Consider the following 22,598-nt stretch of genomic DNA (forward strand, 5'->3'; position numbering starts at 1 on the left):
GCGTGGGGTGGGCTTTATACATCAGGTAGGCTGAAGGCCCACCCTTGTCTCTTTCTAATTAGTGTTTCCAGCGTTCAGTGGAATAAGGCAGTCATCTCCCTGGGTCTCCGGAAATCCTCCCCCGCAGCCAGCCGTTCAAAAAAGGTCAAGGCGAGAAACTCCACACCTGATGGCCAAGTGGCTTTTGAACCCAGTTGCGGGCCCCTCCAGGGCACTGCAAACGTCTGTCCATAAAGCTCCCCAGGTGGCGCTTGTGGTCAAGAACCCGCTTCCCAGTACGGGAGACTCTAAAGACGCGAGTTCGATCCCTGGTTGGGGAAGATCCCCTGGAGCCGGGAAAGGAAACCCACTCCTGTATTCTTGATTGGAGTGTCCCATGGACAGAGGAGCCTGGGAGGCTACAGTCCATGGGGTCACAAGGAGTTAGACACGACTGAAACCACTTAGCGGCAGCAGTCCAGAAAGCACGGCTCTGGGACAGGAGGGTCCTCAGCGCCCCCTCTCCACTCTGGACTGGAGAGCCGGGAGGGGAAGGAACCTTCCAGAAAAGCCCTGAAACGGGCTCAGAACGTCAGAACCAGGCACCACCCAGACTAGGGGGGATTTCACACAAGCGGAGGAACTCGGACTGGAGAGGGAAGCAGGAAGATAGGCTGGACGAGGGTAGCTTGTAGCTGGGTGGGGGGCACCGCCTGCGGGGCGTCCCTGAAGCGGGCCCACCTTCCTTCCCGGGGGAGACCTCTGTGAGGTCTCTGTGAGGTCCCTCCAGGAGGGAAGGCCATCTCCTCACAGCCCCCGGGGCGTCCCCAAAGCGACCTGCGTCCTCACACCACTGATGGCCGGCCGGGGGCAGGAGAACTGACGTCAGCGTTCAGGGCGCTCGAGTGACTTTGGGGGCCACCCTGTCCTCAGAGCCGCGAGCAGGAGGGCAGGCGACTCTCTACCGAGGACTCGCCTCACTTCCAGCCGGGGTGGGGGAAGGATCCGGGCTGCGCCTTGGTTGGGGTGGGAGGGGTCACCCCGCCACCCCCAGAGAACCCCCGGCCGGCCCGGGGCTACGCGTGGGGCTGAGACCGCGGCAGCACGTGGGGGCCTCGCCCCGGGTTTCCAGCCCTCGGCCCCCACCATTTCCTCCGCCGTCTTAGCAACCCCGCGTGCCCCGCGGCGCCGGCCTGCGGACTCCGCGCCCGACCCTTACCGCGGATCCCTTGGTGAACCTGAAACAGCCGGGGGCGGGGGCGGGGGGGGGGGGGTGGCAGTGAAAACCCGCACTCCGCCTGCGACCCCGAGTCGCACCTGCTCGATGCGATCTCAGCGCGCACGCCGGCGGGCAGGGCCCCAGTTTTCCAGACGCACGTGCGGGTCAGCGCGCATCCCACCGAAACCCCCACGCTTCCGCCGCCGCCGGGTCTGCGGGCACGTGTGCGTGTTTCAGAGTGTGTGTGTGTGTGGGGGGGGTCATGACCGACAGTGGGGGGGTGGTCTCCCGGGGTCAGAGTGGGTCCCGCGCCGCCGCGGCCGCAGGGGACCCCAGCCCCCCGGGCTACAGCGCGCGGTGGCGAGGGGAGCGCGCGGCACGCCGTGCACTTCCTGTTCGAAGCGCGCCGCCGTCCACCGCCCCGCGCCGCCCGCCTGCGTCCTGGCCAGGCCCGGCCCTTCGCGGAGTCCCGAGCCCCGGAGCTACGGAGGCGGGGGGACGGAGCGGGCGCCCGGGCCTCCGCTCCCCGCGGGGCTCCCGCGCGCTCTCCGGCCCGCCGCCAGCAGCCGAGCTCGCCGCCGCGCCGCGGTCCAATTGCGCAGAGTCTCCGCGTTTGCACCTCCTCTTCCCCTCCTCCTCTTCCCTCCCTCGCCCAGAAAGGGGGACGGACCTCGCTCCGGGCTGCGGGCTGGTTTATTCTGCGGCCGAGGCTCACGTTAATATATATAGCGTCTCGCTCTCGCCAGATCTTCCGCTCAGGCTCAGGCAATAGGAGGGCTGCTTCTCAGTGTTTAACTGCACCTGCCTGTCCGATTACCTCTGGGAATCGGGGAGTGGCGGGGAGCCGGGAGGGTGGGAAATGTTGCCTCGCCTTGCCAAAGGAAGAAAATTTTGTCACCCGGCGGGAGCCCGCTGCCACGCGTAGCCCGAGCCAGGACGGCCTCGGGCTTCGGTTCTGCCTCGGACGATCCCGTAGGAGGAAGCGGACACGTGAACCCGGCGGTCCCGCCGACCGCCACCCGCGGCGGGCCCGAGGTCCCTGCCCCACCTCCCTCCCGCGGAAGTCCCCACGCGGTGTCTTCAGGCGGGAGGGGACAGTAAACAGCGCCTGCGGCCGACGGCGGGGGCCGGGCACGGGGAAGGAGAGGACCGAATTCCAGGAACGGGTCACCCGGAATTAACTTCGGCTTAAAGTTATGGGAAGCGCGGCCATGGACACCAAGAAGAAGAAAGATGTTTGCAGCCCCGGCGGGAGCGGCGGCAAGAAAAACAGCAGCCAGAAGCGGCGTTCGCTGCGGGTGCACATTCCGGTGAGTCCGGCCCCACGGTGCCTCCCGCTCGCCGTCCCCCGCGGCGCTCCGAGCCGGCGCGGAAGCGGTTAACGCGGGCGGCCCTGCCGCCGTGCGCGCCCCTCCTGCCGCTCCGGGGACGGCTGACGGCGCGGGGCCGAGCTGCGCCGCCCGGCTGGGGCTCCCTCTCCCGCCCCGCCCGCGTGCCGCCCGGGCCGGGCGACCCACCGTCTGCGGCCGGGCGGGCTGGGCGTAGCCCGGGATCCCGCCGGGTGCGGGTGCGGGGGGCGGTGCGTAGGGTTGTTTTTGTTGAAGGAGGACCGTGAGGACTGCGCTCCGGGGAGGTGGAGCCGCGCGCCGCGGCTGGGGACCGACGGGAGGGGCGGTGGGTGGGGACAGCGGGGGAGGGGGGCAGTGGCTGTGTAGCTGCGCCCTTAAACGGACCCCCCCCTCCACCCTGCTCCCCAGCACCCAGCTCCTCATCTTCCCTCGGGTGTCTCTGGACCCGGGGCGGGAGGCTCCTCTGCAGCCGGCCCCAGTGCCTGACCCCTGGAGCACATTTCAGGCATTTGGAGGCTCCGGACCCCCTAAGGCGTGCAGGGCCCTCGCGAACTTCAGCCCTGGCCACGCCGGCCGCCGGGCCGGACTTTGGCGACATCGATCAGTCTGCAGCTTGACTTTGTCCAGTTGGAGGGCGTGGCGGGCTGGGGTCGTGCGCCCACCCTGCGGTTTGCCTGCCCCTGGTCCCCCGCAGCCTTCCCTAGCCACTCTGTGGGTGGGTGGATGGGGGGTTGGTCTGATGCTGAGCCCTGCAGCCCTTACCTGCACCTGAAGGAAGCCCCCAGCTGGGTCACACCGCCACCTTCACTAACCGAGTACACGTGTGTCCAAACACACACACAAGAGAACTCCGTGGAGGATATAATGATGATGGGTCTTGGGCATAGGGTGGTGGTGGTCCCACCCGCCCAGGGCTGCCTCCCACCTCACCTTGTTACAGACACCTGGAAGCTAATCTTTCCTGACAGCCGCTGGGGTGGGGGCGCAGTGAGGCAGGGGAAGGTGGGGTGCTGGCCAAGCATTTTCTGCTGTGAACTGTCTCGGGCACTTCACTCAGGTGTTTGCTGACTGCGCTTCCTTCCCAGTCCTGGGTGCAAACACTGGCCAGGAAGGTCAGGTACTGGGGGAGCCCCAGACACCTGATGGGTACTTCAGGGAGCAGCCCCAAGTTGGGACAGGTGGCCAGCCCTCTCTGGCAAGGAAGAGCTGAGGGAGCAGGTGACTGGGCCCAAGCTTGCAGTGTGACCACCAGGGTGGTGACCCAAGCTTGCAGGAATAAGCATGCCTTTGAAAAAATAAACTTCCTATTTGAAAATGAGATAGTCCTGTTTACATTCCTAATGTGAGATATTTCGAGCCATATTTGTAAATGAAAAGTTAGACACCAGTAGGCGACGCCTCCATCTGGTAGTCTTCGCTTGACGGAGCCATTTAACCACTGAGCTTCTCCTGTTTGTCAAACAGATAATAACTTTGCTTTGTCCCCCTTTCAAATCTGTTGATATAAAATAACTCGCAGGAAAGCTCATACCAGTGCAAACTGTTATATGAATGTGTGGCTGTTACACTTAGATCAGAGCATCTACTTTAAAAGAAAAGAAAATGACAACTAGTGCCCAGGCCATATCCTATTCAGGCTGGTCTCAAATGGGCACACGTGTGTGGGGCGTGCTCCGGAGGGGTGGAGGGCAAAACCCAGAACCCCGAAAAGGACTGAGCGGCCAAGGTGTGACGGCGGAAAAGCCACGATAGAGTTGGAATCCTCTCACCAGCCCTCCTGCTGCTGGTGATGACTTTGGCTGCTTTAGACGTCGTTCTTGGCCTGATGCAGCCCTTACAGAAAGTACCGTTCACTCAGTTATTCCACAGCACGTGTGCTGCGCTGCTTGATGGTGAGATCCAGGGGGAAAGGAGAGGGCCTCTGCCTGTGCTTTCACAGGGCCTGCATTGACTGTGTGTTTGGGGGCAGGGGGCAACCAAGAGGGTGTTGTCACTAACAACTAGTGGGTCCCTGGGTGAGAGTTACATGCCAGCTGGGAGAATGTGGCATTCAGACGGATGTTTGCAGACAACCCGAGGGTACAGGTTGACCTGTGCAGGCGGTACCTGCTTTCAGAGGGGAGAGAAGGGAGAGATGGCAGGGCATTGACATGTTCAAAGAGACTCTGCGCCCAGAGGTGGTAGGCAGGACAGAGAAGTGTCAGAGGCATGGCGGGGGATCACCCCTGCCAGGGAACCAGCTTGAGCCCCCCTCTGGAGTTGGGATGTGTGGGGCTGTTTCCAGATCTAGCGAAGGACCCCGTTTTCATGGACGAAAGGGTTTGAGAAATCAGGGTAATCGGAAATATGTCAAGGTCAGATCAAGGAGAGCCTTGTATCGGCCTTATAAGATTTAGCAAGTAGAAATACTAAATGCCCAGTTAAATTCAAATTTTAAACACTGAACAACTTCTTAGTATACGAATGTGCCAGGCACCATTTGGGATAAACTTATACTAAAAGAAAAACCGTCCGTTGTTACCCAAAGTTCCACTTTAACTGGCCTCCTGTCTCTTCTCTGGGAGTGCTTCCTGGGAGTTAGGCCCAGGAATGAGGATGCCCCCCCTGGAGCCCTTGGGAAACTCAGTAGATGTGATGGGTGTCCTTCCTGCGGTGCCCAGAGCCCACCCGGGGTTCTCTGCAGCCTTGCTGGACAGCTCCACTCCACACCACGGCTGCTCACTGTCTCTCTGCTCCTCGAGAAGGCCTTGTGAATAGTGGCAACTCGCTCAGCCTGAGTACAGGCTGGAGTGGGAATGTCAGGGTTGGGATTATGCCCTAAATGGGCAGCCCTCACTAAGGAGGAATGCAGGCAGGGGGAAAGGTTCTATCTTGGGTTCTGTGGAGGCCTCCAAGGGTCCCAGCAGGACCCAGCCCCGGTTGCCCAGAGTGGTGGACTAATCAGTCATTCACGCGCTCTTTCTGTCTGGCCTGACCTCCTTGCCTCGCCTCCCCCACTCCCTGGGATAAATTACTGAATCCAAGTCATTGTCTCACTGTTTTGAGGGGGAATTTCAAGTCAGAGGCTTCCCTGGTGGCTCAGAGGGTAGAGCATCTGCCTGTGATGCAGGAGACCGAGGTTCGATCCCTGGGTCGGGAAGATCCCCTGGCGAAGGAAATGGTAATCCACTCCAGTATTCTTGCCTGGAGAATCCCATGGACAGAGGAGCCTGGTGGGCTACAGTCCATGGGGTGGCAAGAGTCGGACACGACTGAGCGACTTCACTTCCACTTTAAAGTAAGAAGTAATTAAAAGTGATGATGACACCACTTCGCGGAGCAGAGTTATGGGGACTGGGCTGGTGTCAAGGGAAGTGATCAAATGCTTGGGTAAAAAACCCAGAGAATAGCGTTTGAGGGCTTAAACTGTAGTAATGATAAGAGAAAACAGACAGAGGCAAGATGGAAGATGGTCAGCTGTGGTTTCTGATGGATGGCAAGGGATTGAGCTGACCTTAGGATTGCAGGACGTTTGGTATCAGGAGTCGGTTCTTGGGGGAAGATTGTGAGTCTGTCACAGCCCTGGTGGACTTGAGCAGCGAATAGAAGGGCATCACTTCTGCCGCCTCCCCCAACACCTGGTGGTCATTGGTGTTCGTTTCCCAGGACGCTCGGGATTCTAAAGAGCGGCTCCTGGAAGATACCGAGGCTCTGGCAGTCCAGTGGTGGGGTCCTTTGGTGGTAGCCAGTGACCCTAACTGTGGTGTCCAAAGCAGCTGGGCTTTTTTTTCTGAAATGGACACGACTGGACTCAGTCTCCAGCCTCACATCTGTTGCGTAAAGAGAACTATGACCAAGGATGTCAGGGGAGATAATTGCAAACCTCCATCCTAGGCTCTTTAATCTAAATCTTTCTTTTTAATTTATTTTACTTCTTTGTTTTTTACTTTGTAATTTTTTTTGGCTGCACTGGGTCTTAGTTACTGCAGGCAGGCTTTCTCTGGTGATGGTCAGTGGGGGTGTCTCATTGCAGTGGCTTCTCTTGTTGGGGAGCACAGACTCTAGGGCGTGTGAGTGCGGTTGTTGCAGCTCGTGGGCTCAGTAGTTGTGGCTTCTGGGCTTAGTTGCTCTGAGGCACATGGGTTCTTCCCGGCCCAGGTATTGAACCAGTGTCCCCTGCACTGGCAGGTGGATTCTTAGCTACTGGACCACCAGGGAAGTCTTTTAATCTAGATCCTTAACCCTCTTTAATCCTGCTGCCCTGCCAGCAGCATAGCACATGCTATGCCCTGAGATACTGGAAAAGAGGAATCAGCTTTAGGGGATAGACTAAGGGCTGAGGTGACTGGGTGGTGGAGACCCACAGTTACTAACTAAAGTAATTCACTAACTGAATTCTGCTGAAGGGAGAATGGCCCCTGGGCCTGATAGAGGGTGTTGCCTTGCTTGGTTTCGGTCTTGGAGTGGGTCATCTTTGCGGGGGACCCTCTTAGATCTTGTCCGGGCAAAGGGGAGGAAGGAGAGGAGAGGAACGCCTGTGTGCAGGCTCCGCTGGGGCTGCCCTGGGCCTTTAAAAGTAGCAAGACAAAAAAAAAAAAAAAAAAGTAGCAAGACAAGCATAGCGTTCAGAGTCGTGGTGTGCTGGCACCTCGCCTGGGTTCTCGTTCCTCCGCCTTCATCCCTAATGGAAGGCAGGAGCAGTCATCCAGGTGGTGGGAATGCTTTTAGAAAAGAGCTCATTAGAAGCCTAGCTGTGCCTGGCGACCTGCCAGAACCCTCTGCCCGAGCAGCCATCGCTGGGAGTTACCATGTGCTTTCCGCCTTTCTGTCCGAGAAAAAGAATGTGCCCTGTTAGTGTGCAGCCTTACTGTAAGTGGTGACCGCTGGCTGTCTTTTTGACCATCTTGTGGGACCCTGGGACTGTTCACGGGCCAATGATGGGGCAGGAGGCCGGGGGGCAGGGAGGACTTTGGAGAGAAGGACCCACGTGGGGGCCCGTGGGGACACGGAGGCAGCTGGGGGAGGTCAGCCTCGGTCCGAGACAGTGGCCCGATACTTACTGCTGCCAGAATGCCCAGCCCCTGCGTCTCCTGGGAGAGGGGCAGCAGAAATCCGTGTCAGTCCCCAGAGACAGCCTAGAAATAGAGCCAGGAGCAGCTGGCCGGCCTCAGAGTTCATGGGGACCCAGCGTGGCTTGGGCTGGTCGCTGGGGACGTCTTTGCTTGTGGTGTCTCCCGAGGGAAGCCTCGCGCTGCCTGAAGCCCAGTGCCCTTCTCCTTGTAGATGGACCTGGGACCAGAAACCTCCATCCAGCCAGATTCGTTCTACTGGGCAGGGCGTGAAGGAGGGCGCCCCGCCCGGGACTGGGAGCTGCCTTCTGCCCCATGCAGGACTGCTCACTGCCCACCTCGCCGCTGGAACTTCCTGGACTAAAGCCTCGGTGAAGGGAAAGCGGGTGCCATGCGGCAAGGTGCGGGGGTGTGTCATCTTTGGCCTTGACCTTGGTCAGCATGTACCACCTTGAGCAAGATGCGTTAGGGTTTAGAACAGTGTTTTTCAAAGTGCAGCTCACAGACCAGCCTAAGTCGATCCTCTCAGTGTTTGCTTAAAATGTACATCCTAGGGCTCAGTCCAGAGCTGCTGAATCAGTGTCTCTGGGGCGTGAGACCTGTGGTTCTTTGTTTCTGATAAGTTTTCTGGGTGACTCTCAGGCCTCCAGGGATTTAACGAAGAATTGCTTTCCAACTTCCTCAGTGTGTGGGCTGTGACTCTTGCGTGTGCTGAGTCGTGTCTGACTTTTTTGCGACCCCATGAACTATAGCCAGGTGCCTCTGTCCATGAGGTTTCCTGGGCAAGAGTCCTGGAACAGGCTGCCATGTCCTTCTCCAGGTGGATCGTCCTGACCCAGGGGTTGAACCCATGTCTCCTGCATCTCCGGCACTTGGCAGGCAGATTGTTTACCACGTGAGCCACCGGGGAAGCCCCCTGCCCCCATGTTATTCTTTCTGTCAGTCTGTCCATCCCCCCATCTGAGTATCCGTGTAGCCATCCATCCATCTCTCTAGCATCTGCACCCTTCCACCTGCCGCTGAGAAGAGAGACTCTTGGCTGCTGACGGGAGAACAAGGGCAGAGTAGTTCTGGCTCCCAGATAAAGATGAGTGTCCACACAGGCCCCCAGCCTGAGTACCCGCTGGTGGTCCAGCCTCTTAGACCTCACTGCATTGTTTCCTGACTTCGCCCCTCAGTGGCTTGATGCATTTTGGGCACCCTGAGCACAAGCTCTTACAGGGCCCAGAGCGTGGTATTGGAGGAGGCAGGGGAGCCAGCGAGGGAGCCCCTGGAACTGTACTGTGGCTCCGGGGTTTATGAACGAGGCCTGGATGTTTCTCTGCAGCTCACGGGGTGTCGGCTGGACTGACTGCCGGTGGGCTTCATGTAGCACGTCAGCTGAATGCATGGCTAAGCACAGTCCAGCTCTGGGCCTGTGGGGGGCACGGGTAGGCAGATAACGGATATAGGGGTACCCTTCCTTGAAGATCCCACCCTACAGACTATGCATGGACCTCCATGGACCAGCTCACCTAGTGACCTAAGCAGAGCACAAAACACGTGGATTTGCAGAATCACACATCCAGTGACTCACAGGCTGGATTCCCTGTCTCATCTTCTTGTCCCCACTTTACAGCTTGTCCCCAACTGAGAACAGGTGCATCCCCCATCCCATGGTTGGTGACCCTATCGTCAAGTCTAGCCTCTGCTGCCCTGGGCCCACTCTTTCCTAGCACCTGTCTGTGGAGGGTTCAAGGTCCTTGGTAAACCGGGCTCTGAACACTGCCTTGTGGCCTCATGATAAATGCGATCGTTGATATCCTGGGTCATTATTGCACCAAAAGGACATCGTGAGTTCTGTGGTTACAGCAGCGGCAGCGGCGGCCCCACACATGTGTGTTCAGGGTTGTGTCTTTCCACGCATCATAAACTTGATCTGGTTCTCAGCACTTCACCGGTATCTTTCCCTGCCTGTTTCCTCCTCCAGTAAAAATCTAGCAAAACTGTCCTCTATCACTGATCTGCCCCCAGGGGTTTCCCTTTTGACCCAAGTCTGACTCCGGAAAAACTGGAAGCACGTCTTAACTTGCCAAAGGCTTTTCACCTGCTCAGACTTCATTCTGTTTAACTTCAGCACTTCAGCTTGTGTCTTCTGAAACCATCCAGACACGTAATTGTACTCTTCAATGATGCTGTTTCTTTTTTTGTTTGTTTTTTGATGTTCATTTATTTGGCTGCCTCACGTCTGAGTTGCGGCACGTGGGATCTTGGTTACAGCAGGCAGGATCTTTTGATATGGGGCACAGACTCCAGTTGTGGCACGGGGCCTCGGTCGTCATCTCTCGGGCTGAGCTGCCCTGAGACATGTGGGGTCTTTGTTCCCTGACCAGGGATCAGACCCATGTCCCCTGAATTGAAAGGCAGATTCTTAAACCACTCAGCCCACTAGAGAAGTCCCACATGATGCTGTTTCTTAACTGTCTTGTTTTTCTTCTACTTTTCCCATCTTGATATATTTAGCTCACTGCCAGCAATGTCTGCTTCTGGGCACTATTTCACTTTTATGGGGTTACTCAGGTCACCAAACAGACCACAGACCCTGGAAGAGCTGGGTTAGAGTCTGGCCTTCCTTCCCCATTCTCCCCCATCCACTACCCCCGCTCTGACCCAGAACAGTGGGTATCAACACATGTGAATGCCCGTGACTCCCACCTCTTTCCAGACGGTGGCCCAGTCCATCTTGTTATCCCTGGACAGCAAACCGAATGTCAGCATGTGGTCAAAGGCTTTAAGATAAGGGACAGACAGTGGCCAATGCCGTGCTGAGCACTGGAGGTGAAGAAGTCCTTCATTTGCTTGGTCAGTCGACCGTGACCTTGCTGTCAGACGGGTGTGGGAGCCTCAGGGGAGAGGCTGCGTCCCCACGGCTCAACCCCGGGGAATTCTTAGAGAGACCCCACTGTGCGCTGTGTGCAGCTGAGCAGAGGAAATGGTTGAGGGCTTGTCAGCCGGGCTTCCCCTCCAGGGAAGGCTGGTTTAGCCCCGCGTCGGAACGGTTAACCCCAATCTCGCTCATCTCTTTCTTCCTCTGCCTGCTTTGAAAATGATTTGATCCGCATCCTTCCCTTCCTGTTGACAGGAAGCCCTTCTCTGCCAGCTCACGGCTTGTCACACACCCATCAGATATCATCCGGGCTTTGGGGCTTGTGCCAGAGCCTCCGTGTGTTGATATACTCTGACCTGGCAGCAGAGTTGCTGATGAATGGACGACAAAGACCACTCTGCTCTGGGTCACCCCAGGGGTCCAGCCTTTCTTCCAGTGGCTGAGGCCGGGTCTTAGCTGTGGGAGGCATGCAGCCCTGCCCACCTCCTGCGGGGACCCGTCGGGGGCTCATTGCAGAGCTGGGCAGGTGGTCCTGTGGGACCTCACTGGTGCTGGGGGGCGGGGGGACTGGAGGAAGGATATGACGGGGCCGGAATTTTAGGATGGGGGGGCCAGCTTCTCATTTGGAAGGAAATAGGGAGGTAAGTTGCTGGGAGCATATTTACAGCCGGGCACCTTTAGAGCTGGAACTGGGAAACCCGTGAGCCCATTTCTGTCTGCTTCCCAGGTCCCACGCTAGGCGTTGAGGATACAGAGGTGAACGGGATCATGGATGACTTGTGTCTCCTGAAAGATGATGTAATCCTAACCTCTGGTAGCAGTGACTGTGACCTGATTTGGAAGTAGGGTCTCTGCAAATGGAATGGCCAAGTTAAGCTGAGGTCAATAGGGCTGGTGTCCTTATAAAAAGAGGAAAATATGGATACAGAGGGGCTTACCCCGGCGACACTAGTAGTAAGGAAGCCACCAGTCAAAGCAGGAGATGTAAGAGATGCGGGTTCGATCCCTGGGCTGGGAAGATCCCCTGGAGAAGGAAATGGCAACCCACTCCAGTATTCTTGCCTGGGATAATCCCATGGACAAGAGGAGCCTGGCGGGCTACAGTCCGTGGGGTTGCAAAGAGTCGGACACGCCTGAAGTGACTTAGCACATGGATACAGAGACACAGAAGGAAGATCATGGGAAGACAGGCAGAGGTTACGGAGATGCTGTCATAAGCCAAGGATCCCTGGGGCTGCCGGGGACTGAAGAAGCAAGGGAGAGCCCTCCCCTGGGGTTCCGAGGGAGTGTAGCCCTGCCCACACCTTGATTTCAGCCTCTGGCCTCCGGAACTGAGAGAGAATTTCTATAGTTTTTAAATTTACATTGTTTGGGAATTTCCCTGGCGGTCCAGTGGTTGAGTTTGCCTTCCAATCTATACTGGGGTGTGGGTTCCGTCCCTGGTCAGAGAGATAAGCTTCCACAAGCCTCAGGGCCGAAAAACCAAACCATAAAATAAACAATATTGTAGTAAATTCAGTAAAGACTTTAAAAACAGTCCACGTCCAAAAAAATCTTTAAAAAAAAGTCAAATAGACTTAAAAAAAACACCCACCGTTTGTTTGTGGTACATTTTGGGGCCCCAGGACCTCATCCAGCAGAGTCCCTGCCTTCACAGCACTGTTGGGGTCAGTGGTCATTGCACGGTCATCCCCGGGCATTCTTGTCCACAGGATATTGTGAGCACACCAAAGCACTTTCTTCCTCCTAGCAATTTGGACGGTCCTTGATGGGTAGTTCCATTTGTGATCAATATTACTGATGATCAGATACCCTGTGGGACGACACATTGTCATCAGATTTAGCAATACTGATGGAGCACTTGCTCAGGATGCCAAGTGTGTGCTTGTATATAAGCTGACTCTGTTTATCTCCGAAATAACCCTGTGAAATACTATAACCATCATTATCAGTGTTATTTTCCTTATCACAGAGAAGGCAGTTGAGGCTGTCCACAGCACCCACCTGTTCTAGTACAACCTGCCAAGAAAGCCGTGTTGTGTTTAACTGGGTTTTTGCCATCCCTGCTCTGCCCTGCCCCCGCCCCACGTTGATGCCCGTGAGTGGTCCAGGCAGCCTGGGGTGGGAGGCAAGACTGCCGGGCAGGACGGACACCAGCCCTAGGATGGGCACAGGGAAGATGAAAGATCTGGTCTGCCTTCCACAGGTTTGCCCTTGAGGTTGACCAGGTGTTTATTTGCTCCCTTTTACAGAAGGACATTGAAGCCTGTGATTTACCCGTCTCATCTAGAAAATAATCTGCCATTTATAATTTCATAGATCTTATTTTGTAGTTCTTTCTCATTTTGTCATTTTTTTAATAAGAACTGAATATTAGGATAAACAGCAAAGCAGGAATCAAGACCTTCTGTGCTGGGTATTCTGTCAAACGGCTGCAGGGCTTCTTACTGAGTTACCAAACGTTTACCAAAAGCCCTCTGTCTGCCAGGCACTGGGCAGGGCTGAGAGTAAAACTATAACCAGGACAGGCTCAGCCCCCACCTCACAGGCTTAGCGCCTACATCGGGTGCTCCGGGCACAAGTCACCACGCAGGCTCACTTTTGCCACCAAGTACCCCAAATCACACTGGCTTAAAATAACAAGTATTTATCCTTCTCAAACATATATAAATATATACATAATCATTAATAATGTATGCAATAATCAATGTTAATCTTATTACTATATATTTATATACTATATGTTGTATAGATATAATTATATAATGTGAAAAGTGAAAGTGAAAGTCACTCAGTCATGTCCGACTCTTTGCGACCCCATGGACTATACAGTCCATGGAATTCTCTAGGACAGAATACTGGAGTGGGTAGCCGTTCCCTTCTCCAGGGGATCTCCCCAACCCAGGGATCAAACCCAGGTCTCCCGCATTGCAGGCAGATTCTTTACCAGCTGAGGCACCAGGGAAAGCCCAATTACATAATCTAATTATAATTATTTGCAATATAGAATAACATATTGTACTTTTAATACATTAGAACAGTAACTGTTAATTAAATATTATTTTATAATATACTTATTACTATATTAAGATCTTAAAGAGTTAGTTGCTCAGCCTTGTCCGACTCTTTGTGACCCTATAGACTGTAGCCCACCAGGCTCCTCTGTCCGTGAAACTCTCTAGGCAAGAATACTGGAGTGGGTTGCCATTTCCTCCTGCAGGGCGTCTTCCCGACCCAGGGATTGAACTCAGCTCTCCTGCATGGCAGGCAGGTTTTTTTTACTGCCTGAGCCACCAGGGAAGCCCCAGATCTTAAACAGGTTGATGTGTGATAGTATTATTGTTTAATAATACGTTATTAATTGTACAATTGCTAAATAGTATTAATAATATTCTATGTCGTACATACTACAGAGGATTGCAGTCTAGGGTCTACGCTTGGCTTGGGCACCAGGATCGTTTGGAAACTGCTTCGTCCCCAGGACAAGTGAGCACCCAGGAGCTGTGAGTGAGGGTGAGGAGCCCAGGTCCCCCCGGACGCTGGTATTTGATAGCGGCCCCCCAACCCCCACCATCGGCTTTCATCACTAAGGAGAGGTGAGCCTCGGGGGAGCTCCTTTGCCCTTGGGGAGGGGCCAGTGCCAGGAGAAGGGAGAGGTAGCTTTTCACCACTCTTCTTTGCTCGTTCGGTGTATTTTGAGATTTCTGAAATGACCTTGGAGCACAGGTAATAGAATACTCTCGGCTCCAAGACAGAGGGAAATGCCCGGGCAGCAGTATCCACCTGGGTTAGAGGGGGAGCCGGGCAGGGAGACCACCCCAGCAGGCACGGAAGCGGCCCGGAGCCTGCGCGGTGGTCCGGAGCAGAGAGGTCGCTGGTCACTGCTGCGGACCACGGAGGAGGCAGGCCCCAGCGCTCCAGGATGGGCCACGGTGGCAAAGCAGGCAGCAAAACTCGGGTTTTCTCCTGGAGGAATGTCAGGAAGAGAGGAAGCCCTCCGGGCAGGTGGGCCCTCGGCACAGGTGAGGGTGGGGGGCGCTTCTGGGGAGCCTGGTCCCAACTGCCTGGCCTGCGTGGAGCTCTGCAGGGGTGTCTGCACCTCGGGGTAGACAGAAAATGTTTTCAAAGCAGCTCTGTTTTGCGCTGGCTCGAGTCGAGGCTGCGGGCAGTGATGAGCGATCGTAGAGTCCTTTAAGCGCAGACCCAGGCTCCAGGCTTCCACTGCTGTCTGCTCTCCTCCTCTGGACGTGGTGACCTCTGTCTTCAGGGAAGGCTCAGAGCACAGCTCCGGAGGCTGGGTGTGTGGGCACTGCATTTATGACCGTAATAAAGTATGAAGAAAGACGGAAGAAAGGAAGATAGCGCTAACTCGTGTCCGACTCTTGTGATCCCATGAACTGTAGCCTGCCAGGCTGCTCCGTCCCTGAGATTCTCCAGGCCAGAATACTGGAGTGGGTTGCCATTTCCTTCTCCAGGGGATCTTCCCAACCCAGGAATTGAACCCAGGTCTCCCACATGGTAGGCAGATGCTTTATCAACTGAGCTACATGGGAAGCCCCAGTAGAATATGAGTTAAAGTCAAATGGAGGCTTCCCTGGTGTTCAGTGGTAAAGAATCCACCTGCCAATGCAGGAGACCACAGGTTCGATCCCTGGTCTGGAAAGATTCCTCGTGCCACGGAGCAACTAAGCCCATGTGCCACGACCACTGAGCCTGCGCTCTAGAGTCCATGAGCCCCAGCTGCTGATGTCCATGCTCTGGAGCCTGTGTCTTGCAATGAGAAGCCCATGCATTGCAGTGAAGAGCAGCCCCCCACTTTCTGCAACTAGAGAAACCCCAGGTGCTGCAGTGAAGATCCAGCACAGGCAGAAATAAAATAATAAACCTTTAAAAAAGTGAAATGGACATTTAGGGTTATATTCCTTGTTTAATGGTGAGCTACCTCTCAATGATGTCTCTGACCTTCACCTAAAAATTACTTCAGCCAGTGCATCTGTGTGCTGCTTCTCGCTTTGGTCCTTCTGTGGCAGGGAAAGGAAAGAAAGCTGATGGGGCCGGGGGAGAAGCTGGACGCTGGGGCAGTCACAGCCAACTCCAGCTGAGCTCCTTGGGATGGGGATGGCCCTTCAGGGTTGGCCAGGATCGGGGCCACGTGGGGGCCAGACCCTCATCTCCTTAGCTGGACCACGTGCTCCTTTGAGAGCAGCGTGCACCTGCGCCTTCATCTCCCAGCCCCAAGGAACCACTTCGCACAGGGACACCTCTGCCTTGATGTTGGTGATGAAAAACTGCAGACGCCAAACAGCGAGGCCAGAAGGCTGCTGGGAGAAGATGGTGGGTGCAGATATGGAACCTGGCAAGCTCCTCCTGGAGGTTGGGACACCCCCTGGGGGCTCCCGGAGTCTCTCCTGCCTCCCCCGCTGCCAGAGGAGTTGCTGGCCCCGGAGGGTGTGTGCTCCCCTGGGTTGGAATGCGACCACCTCGGAGAAGGTGCTGAGCTGCTGGCCTGCTGGGGTGAACGTGTGTGTCTGTCCTCACCCCCTTGGGCACCCGCCGCTGAGGCTCGCCCGGGGATTTTGTGCTTTGATTCCAGAGAGTGTGGAGGGCCTTCGGGGCCCCTTGGGCTTCAGGTGGGGTCGGGAGCTCATCCCTGGGTGAGGTGGGATCAGGGTTCTGTGGTCATGGCCTTGGATGCCCTGGGCCACTCTTGGGTGAAACCTGTCTGTGCTTCTGACTGCCACCCCTGCTATTGAAGGCGTGGGCTGGAACCCACTGCGGGAAGGAGGGGAGGAGGAGAGATGGTGATAGAGCCAGGGGAGGGCGGGACGGCCGGGGGTGGGACGGAGGAGCCCAGTGGGGTCACAGGTGGGGTGCGGAATTGGGGGAGGAGAGTGGGTTTCTGTAAGTTCTGGTTATGCCCTGTCGCAAAAGAGGAAGGTGAGATGCTTTTTTAGCCTGTTTTTGCTGTGGTTGTGTTTTAAAATTTTTGTTGGAGTATGTTAGTCCCTCTTTTCAGTTCAGTTCAGTTGCTCAGTGGTGTCCAACTCTTTGCGACCCCATGGACCGCAGCACGCCAGGCCTCCGTGTCCATCACCAAGTCCCAGAGTTTACTCAAATTCATGTCCATCGAGTCAGTGATGCCGTCGTCCCCTTTTCCTCCTGCCTTAAATCTTTCCCAGCATCAGGATCTTTTCCAAGGAGTCAGCTCTTCGCATCAGGTGGCCAGAGTATTGGAGTTTCAGCTTCAACATCAGTCCTTCCAATGAATTTTTTACGTAGTAGTGTGTATGTGTAAATCCCAGTCTCCCAATTCATCCCATCCCCCTTCCCCCTCTTGGGGTCTGTGTGTTTGTTCTCTACATCTGTGTCTCTGTTTCTGCTTTGCAGATAGCTTCCTCTGTCATACAGAGTGAATTAAGTCAGAAAAGCAAATATCGTATAGTAATGCATATACATGGAACTTAGAAAAACGGTTCAGATGAACCTGTCAGCCCATGTTTCTGTCTCCTGGTTCCGCGGGTCTCTCCTAGAGCTGCTGGACATGCCAGCCTCTGCCTCTTGCCTCCCTCTCGAGACTGGGGTCTCCTCCCAGGCTGTGCATTAATAGTTCTTCTTTAGGGAGGGGAGAAAGCATTTTATGGGGGTAGATGGAGCCTCCTCAAGGGCTGGTAGGGCCCTCCCGGGGCTCGCATCCTGTGATTTTGTGATGCCTGTGGACACTGCAGGTGCCTGACCTTCGACCTTTCCTCCCAGCCCTCATCGCCAGCAGCAGGGCTAGGGCCCACTGTGGGAAGAGTCTTGGGCCACGTGGCAGACGGGGGCATTCCAGCCCCAACCCCGACATGGACGAGTCCTGTAAGCCCAGAGTCCCTTCTGCTACATGAGATGGCTGTCTAATTGGGCACGTCATTCGCATGTGCTGAACCCTGGACTGAGGCACGGTGCATGCGTTCCTGGCACGTCAGCCCACTGTCCTCACCCGGAGCCAAGAGGGGTCAGATGACATTGGTTTGGAAGACCCAGACCCTAAGGAGACCAGAGGGTTGCTTTATCAGATGGCATCTTTCTCCCGCAGTCCTGAGATGGAGTCTTGCAGCAGGAGGCTGGCACCCCTCACAGATCTGTGCAGCAAAAGGCCGAGAGCGTGGTTCCTGAACAAGAGGGGTTGTGGGTTTGGGGACGGGGGTTCACTCAGCTGGTTAGTGGCTGAGCCAGCGCGGCGGAGAAGAAGCGCCAAGTGTCACAGACCCTCAGCATCTGCCCGAGCGAGGCCAGCTCCGGGCTGGCCGCCCTTCTGGGCACGAAGCTGGGGTACCCCTGGGGTCACCCTCTTCCCATCCCAGGGCCTCGCCCTGCAAGCCCTGCCAGCAGCTCGGCAAAGATCCGGAGGAGGGCTTGGCTCCACTTTCAAGGTCAAGGTCGCAGTTTGTGGCTGCCCCTTGTTTTCCTTTCCTTGTTTCTAAGAGGATCCAGTGTCTTCACACCCACTCCACACGCAGCCCTTCCCGGGGAGCAGCTGGAGGCCTGGATGGCGGTGGTCTTGGTCTTGCTGGGGGGCCCCCCTCAACCACCCCCCAGTTCAGCTCAGGACCAGCTTTGTCCGTGGGTCCCGAGTGAGTGCTCACTGGTGCAGGGGGGAGGTCTGTGAACTGGTGCAGCAACCCTCCCCCCTGCAGCGTCCTCCACACCCTGCTGTAAGCCTCAGGGGTCAGCTTTTCCCGAATCTGTTCCGTGACCGACGTGAGAGGTGCTGGCTGCTGTCTGGCCCCTCCTCAGCGGACGCCGGTTCCCCGAGCTTTCTGAGGCCTGTTGTTCAGTCGCTCAGTCGTGTCTGGCTCTTTGCAACCCCATGGACTGCCGCACGCCAGGCCTCCCTGTCCATCACCATCTCCCGGAGCTTGCTCAGACTCATGTCCGTCGAGTCCGTGATGCCATCCAGCCATCTCATCCTCTGTTGTCCCCTTCTCCTCCTGCCTTCAATCTTTCACAGCCTCAGGGTCTTTTCTAACGAGTCGGCTCTTTGCATCCGATGGCCAAAGTATTGGAGCTTCAGCTTCAGCATCAGCCCTTCCAGTGAGTATCCAGGGTTGATCTCCTGAGCTTCTGAAAACTCCCCTGGACTGGCGGGGGCTGGGCCTGCCGCTTGTGCCCCAGTCTTGCAGGAAGAGGGGTCCTATAGCGAGACAGAGGCTGGGCTCCTCTCGCACTCCCCCAAGCTCCTTGGGGGGAATTTCTGTTCCATTAGCCATTCTTCAAAGCGCCCAGAGTGTCTCCTACTGCGGACACTCCCCACACAGCATTCTGGCTTCTACCAATGCACCTTTGAAGCTAGAAGCGAGCCCATCTCACCTTTAGAAAACTCTGAAGTCGCAGGACCCCCGGCAGCATCCCAAAGGAGTTACCGCATCGCCCCGCCTCCCGTGGGGGTTGTTGTGGTCCAGGAGCACTGCGGAGGCAGGACTTTGGTGCCTCTTCCTCCCCTTCCCCCCACACTCATGGGAAAGGAGCAGGCAGAGGAGGAGGGGAGGGGTCATTTAGAATCTCAGTGTTGGGAGGGGCGTGACTTTTTCAGTGTCCCCCGAGGACCACCTGGTCCAGTCCCAGGAAAGTATCATTAAATACCTAGCCTTTGAAATGGCAGGAGGCGCCCAGGCACGCATCCACACAACTGTTGTACTGTTCCCATCTTTCTTGAAGATACAAGCAAGCGTCAGCTTCAACCGCATGCTCACCACGTGTCCTGTGTTGGGCTTCTGGGTGAGCGGACGCGGGTGGAGGTGTGCCCTGGGGATGTGGCTCACACACAGGGGAGCTTAGGGGTCAACTCCTGGGGAGGGAAGGAGGCAGGATCAGACAGGGGAGGGGCGGAGCAGTCATTCAGTCCACACCCCCAGCTGGAGCTGGGGTGGTCAGTTGTGGAACTGATGAGGGCGGTGGGCCTTGGGTGAGGCAAAGCTTGCAAAGCTGCTAGCACTGCCAGCAGCCGGGAGCGAACCCCCCACCCCTGAAGAGGGGCCCCGGAGGAGCACCCAGCACAGCAGACCCTCCTTGGAACGGCCACGGGGCCACCTGCTACCCTTCATCTCCCATCCCTTCCGGCCCAGGGACGAGAAACAAAGGTCAGGGCGGTGCTGAAGGTGGAAGAAGGCATCGTGTCCGCCTCCACGGCCCCATGGAGGTGGCACGTGGTCCGCGCGATTCTCAAGGTCAGCCTGGAAGGGGAAGGACGGAGGAACAGTGACTCACACTGCTGCTAAGTCACCTCAATCGTGTCCGAGTCTGTGCGACCCCAGAGACGGCAGCCCACCAGGCTCCCCCGTCCCTGGGATTCTCCAGGCAAGAACACTGGAGTGGGTTGCCATTTCCTTCTCCAGTGCATGAAAGTGAAAAGTGAAAGTGAAGTCTCTCAGTCGTGTCCGATTCTTTGCGACCCCATGGACTGTAGCCTACCAGGCTCCTCCGTCCATGGGATTTTCCAGGCAAGAGTACTGGAGCGGGGTGCCATTTCCTTCTCCAAGTGACCCATACAGATAGCCGATATTCACTGAGTTAGCCTGCCGGGGTACACTTAGGTGGCGGCTTACCTGAGCCCCATCTATGAGGCGATGCGGCTGATGTCCCCATTCTCCAGGTGGGGAAATCTTTGCAGCAGGGACCAGCCTTCTAAGCCCAAGCCATCTGGCACCCGAGTCCCCAGGCTGAAAAGCCATGCCCCACAGCCAGCTGACGCCGGGAGGCAAAGTGGGCCCTTGAGGACTTGGACGGCAGGGATGGGGGTGTTTACCTCCAGCCTCTGACAGGCAGATCGTGGACACACGAGTCTGTGGTCTTGCACCTGCAGCCAGTGATGAGGCCACCTTGGGCACAGCTGCACCGTGACGGGCGGACCCTCAGCGTGGAGTTCTGGGGACCTCAGTGGTCTGCAGGGAGTCAGCGATGAGGAAAGAAGGATCCTGAATGTCAGCGGCCAAGGGAGATGACTTTCCCCTCCTCTGAGTCCTCCCGTGGACGTGCCTGTGATGCCCCTCTGCCCAGGCCAGGCCCCGACTTTCTCACCCTCACAGCCTCTGCTTCTGACCTCCCCTCATCCTCAGCACACGCTCTTTCACAGCCATCATCAGCCTTTGGCTCATTGAGACTTGCTGGGGCTTCGGGTTTTCTCCCCGCCGGGGCTTCCCAGGTGGCGCTAGTTGTAAAGAGCCTGCCTGCCAGTGCAAGAGACACAAGAGACATAGGTCCGATCCCTGGGTCGGGAAGATCCCCTGGAGGAGGGCATGGCAACCCACTCCAGTATGCTTGCCTGGAGAATCCCATGGACAGAGGAGCCTGGCGGGCTGCAGTCCATGGGGTCACAAAGAGTCGGACATAACTGAAGCAACTTAGCACCACACACTCAATGCGGTGTTTTTTATTTTCTTAATGTTGTCTTCCAAAAATTCTACTGGTTGGGGTCTTTGGATTCCCTAAGAGACTGTCTATCACAAAAGTCGAAGAAAGTGGACTGATGCTCAAGACTCTTGGCTGCAAAATTGAGTTTCTCTTGTTTTTTCCCTTTTCCTTGTTTTGTCTCCTCCTTTGCATCTCTTTTTTGTGCCTTGTTTTCTTCTGTCTCCCTGTCTTCTGTCTCTTCTCATCCTTTTGTTTCTTCAGACCTGGATTTCACCAGGCTTGAAAAACCTGCTCTCTGACCTAATTCCCTTCCCTGCGGCCGCCGCCCCAGCCGAGAGGCACCAGCCGCGTCCCTGTGGGGACGCTGTCCCTCGTGTTTCTTGTTCTCAGACCGTTAGGTCACCTTGGGATGGAATCGTGACGTAGGCGCTTCCCAGACAGTGTGTGAGGTGCTCCGCGCCACGGCAGTCTCGCTCATGTGCTTTGTCATTTAACTCTTCATCCGCTCCGCCTGGCTCGAGTGATCGCACCCATTTTCACAGCTGGGAAGGCTGAGGCTCAGGTAGGCTGAGCAACTTGCACCAAAGGATGTGGCCGGTGAGGGCAAGGCCAGCGTTTGAAGCAGGCGGGGTTGAATCCCAAATCCATGCTTTCTCTTGCAGACTTTTCTTGCTTTTGCTCCAAGTCCTTATGGGGTGGAGCAAAGACAGACATGCCCTCCCAGAAGCTGTCTAAAGTTCCAGGAGGCCCGCCGCTCCCTGGCGGACGGATGCACCTGTCCCACATACGTGCTCTGAGGACCTGGCTTTGTAACGATGGTAACAAGGAGCTGGGGTTCTGCGACCTCGGTTTCCCACCAGGAGCCTCCTGGCATCCCTGAACCTAAGTTGCTTTGTTTGTAAAATAGCACCTGAGGCTGATAAAGGGCCTCAGAGGACCTGGCATGTTGCAAACTGGAATGAATCAGTTATTCTGGCATCATCCTCTCCCTTCTCTGGCTGCGGTGTTGGAGAAGCCCTGAGAACAGGCCAGGGTGCCGGGCCTACCGGCCGGGGGACCAAGCTTGGGGTACAACTCGTGCCGGGCCTGCCCTGCTTGTGGCGGCTGGTTTTCCTTCTTGTGTTATTCCTTTCATCTGACTGCGTTGCAGCATCCTTTCGGTGGTGAAGGCGGGGTGTGAGTCAGTATCCCTGGAACCTGATAAATTCTATTTAAGCAAGCGGACAAGTCTTCTCGGCCCGTCTGCTGGGTGGGGGTGTGGGGCGGCCCGTTCCCCGTCCCCTTCCTTCTGCCTCCCATCTCCCTCCCTCGTCCTGCTCCCGCCCTGATGGTACAGCCCACGCGCGCCTGGTCTTCCTGCTGCTTCCTTGGCGAGCGCGTCCGCCCCGTGGGCAGTGGGTGTGGATGGTGGTATGTGTGGGTGGTTTCTGTGGACAGTGGTGTGTGTAGATGGTGGTGTGTGTGGGTGGTGGAGTATGAACAGTGAGGTGTGGACAGTGGTGTGTGGGTGGTGGGGTGTGGACAGTGGGGTCTGGGCAGATTCTGCTGTGGTTTGGGGGCCAGAAGCCTCATGGTTTTGCAGAAGAGCCTGCATTGGGAGCTGGACAGTCTTGGTTTGAGTCGCATTCATCCCATCTCATATTTATGTTTTGATGGAGCAGCATGTGGGATTTTAGCTCCCTAACCAGGGATTGAACCTGTGGGGTGTGGACAGTGGGGTGAGGGCAGTGGGATGTGGATGATGAGGT

The 22,598-nt window shown here is 56.4% G+C and overlaps 1 protein-coding gene across 2 annotated transcripts in view; it reads left to right on the top strand.

Annotated features, from left to right (window-relative positions):
* Window positions 1-2,292: 2,292 nt before the first annotated feature.
* Window positions 2,293-22,598, top strand: part of PRKAG2 (protein kinase AMP-activated non-catalytic subunit gamma 2) — a 295,801-nt gene continuing 275,495 nt past the window's right edge. For both annotated transcript variants that reach the window (XM_070452449.1, XM_070452496.1), the window contains exon 1: window positions 2,293-2,508. In XM_070452449.1, the coding sequence (XP_070308550.1) occupies window positions 2,395-2,508 (114 nt within the window). In that variant the 5' untranslated portion in view covers window positions 2,293-2,394. The remainder of the gene's footprint in view (window positions 2,509-22,598) is intronic.

Source organism: Odocoileus virginianus, chromosome 1 (assembly GCF_023699985.2).
Source record: "Odocoileus virginianus isolate 20LAN1187 ecotype Illinois chromosome 1, Ovbor_1.2, whole genome shotgun sequence".
NCBI lineage: Eukaryota > Metazoa > Chordata > Mammalia > Artiodactyla > Cervidae > Odocoileus > Odocoileus virginianus.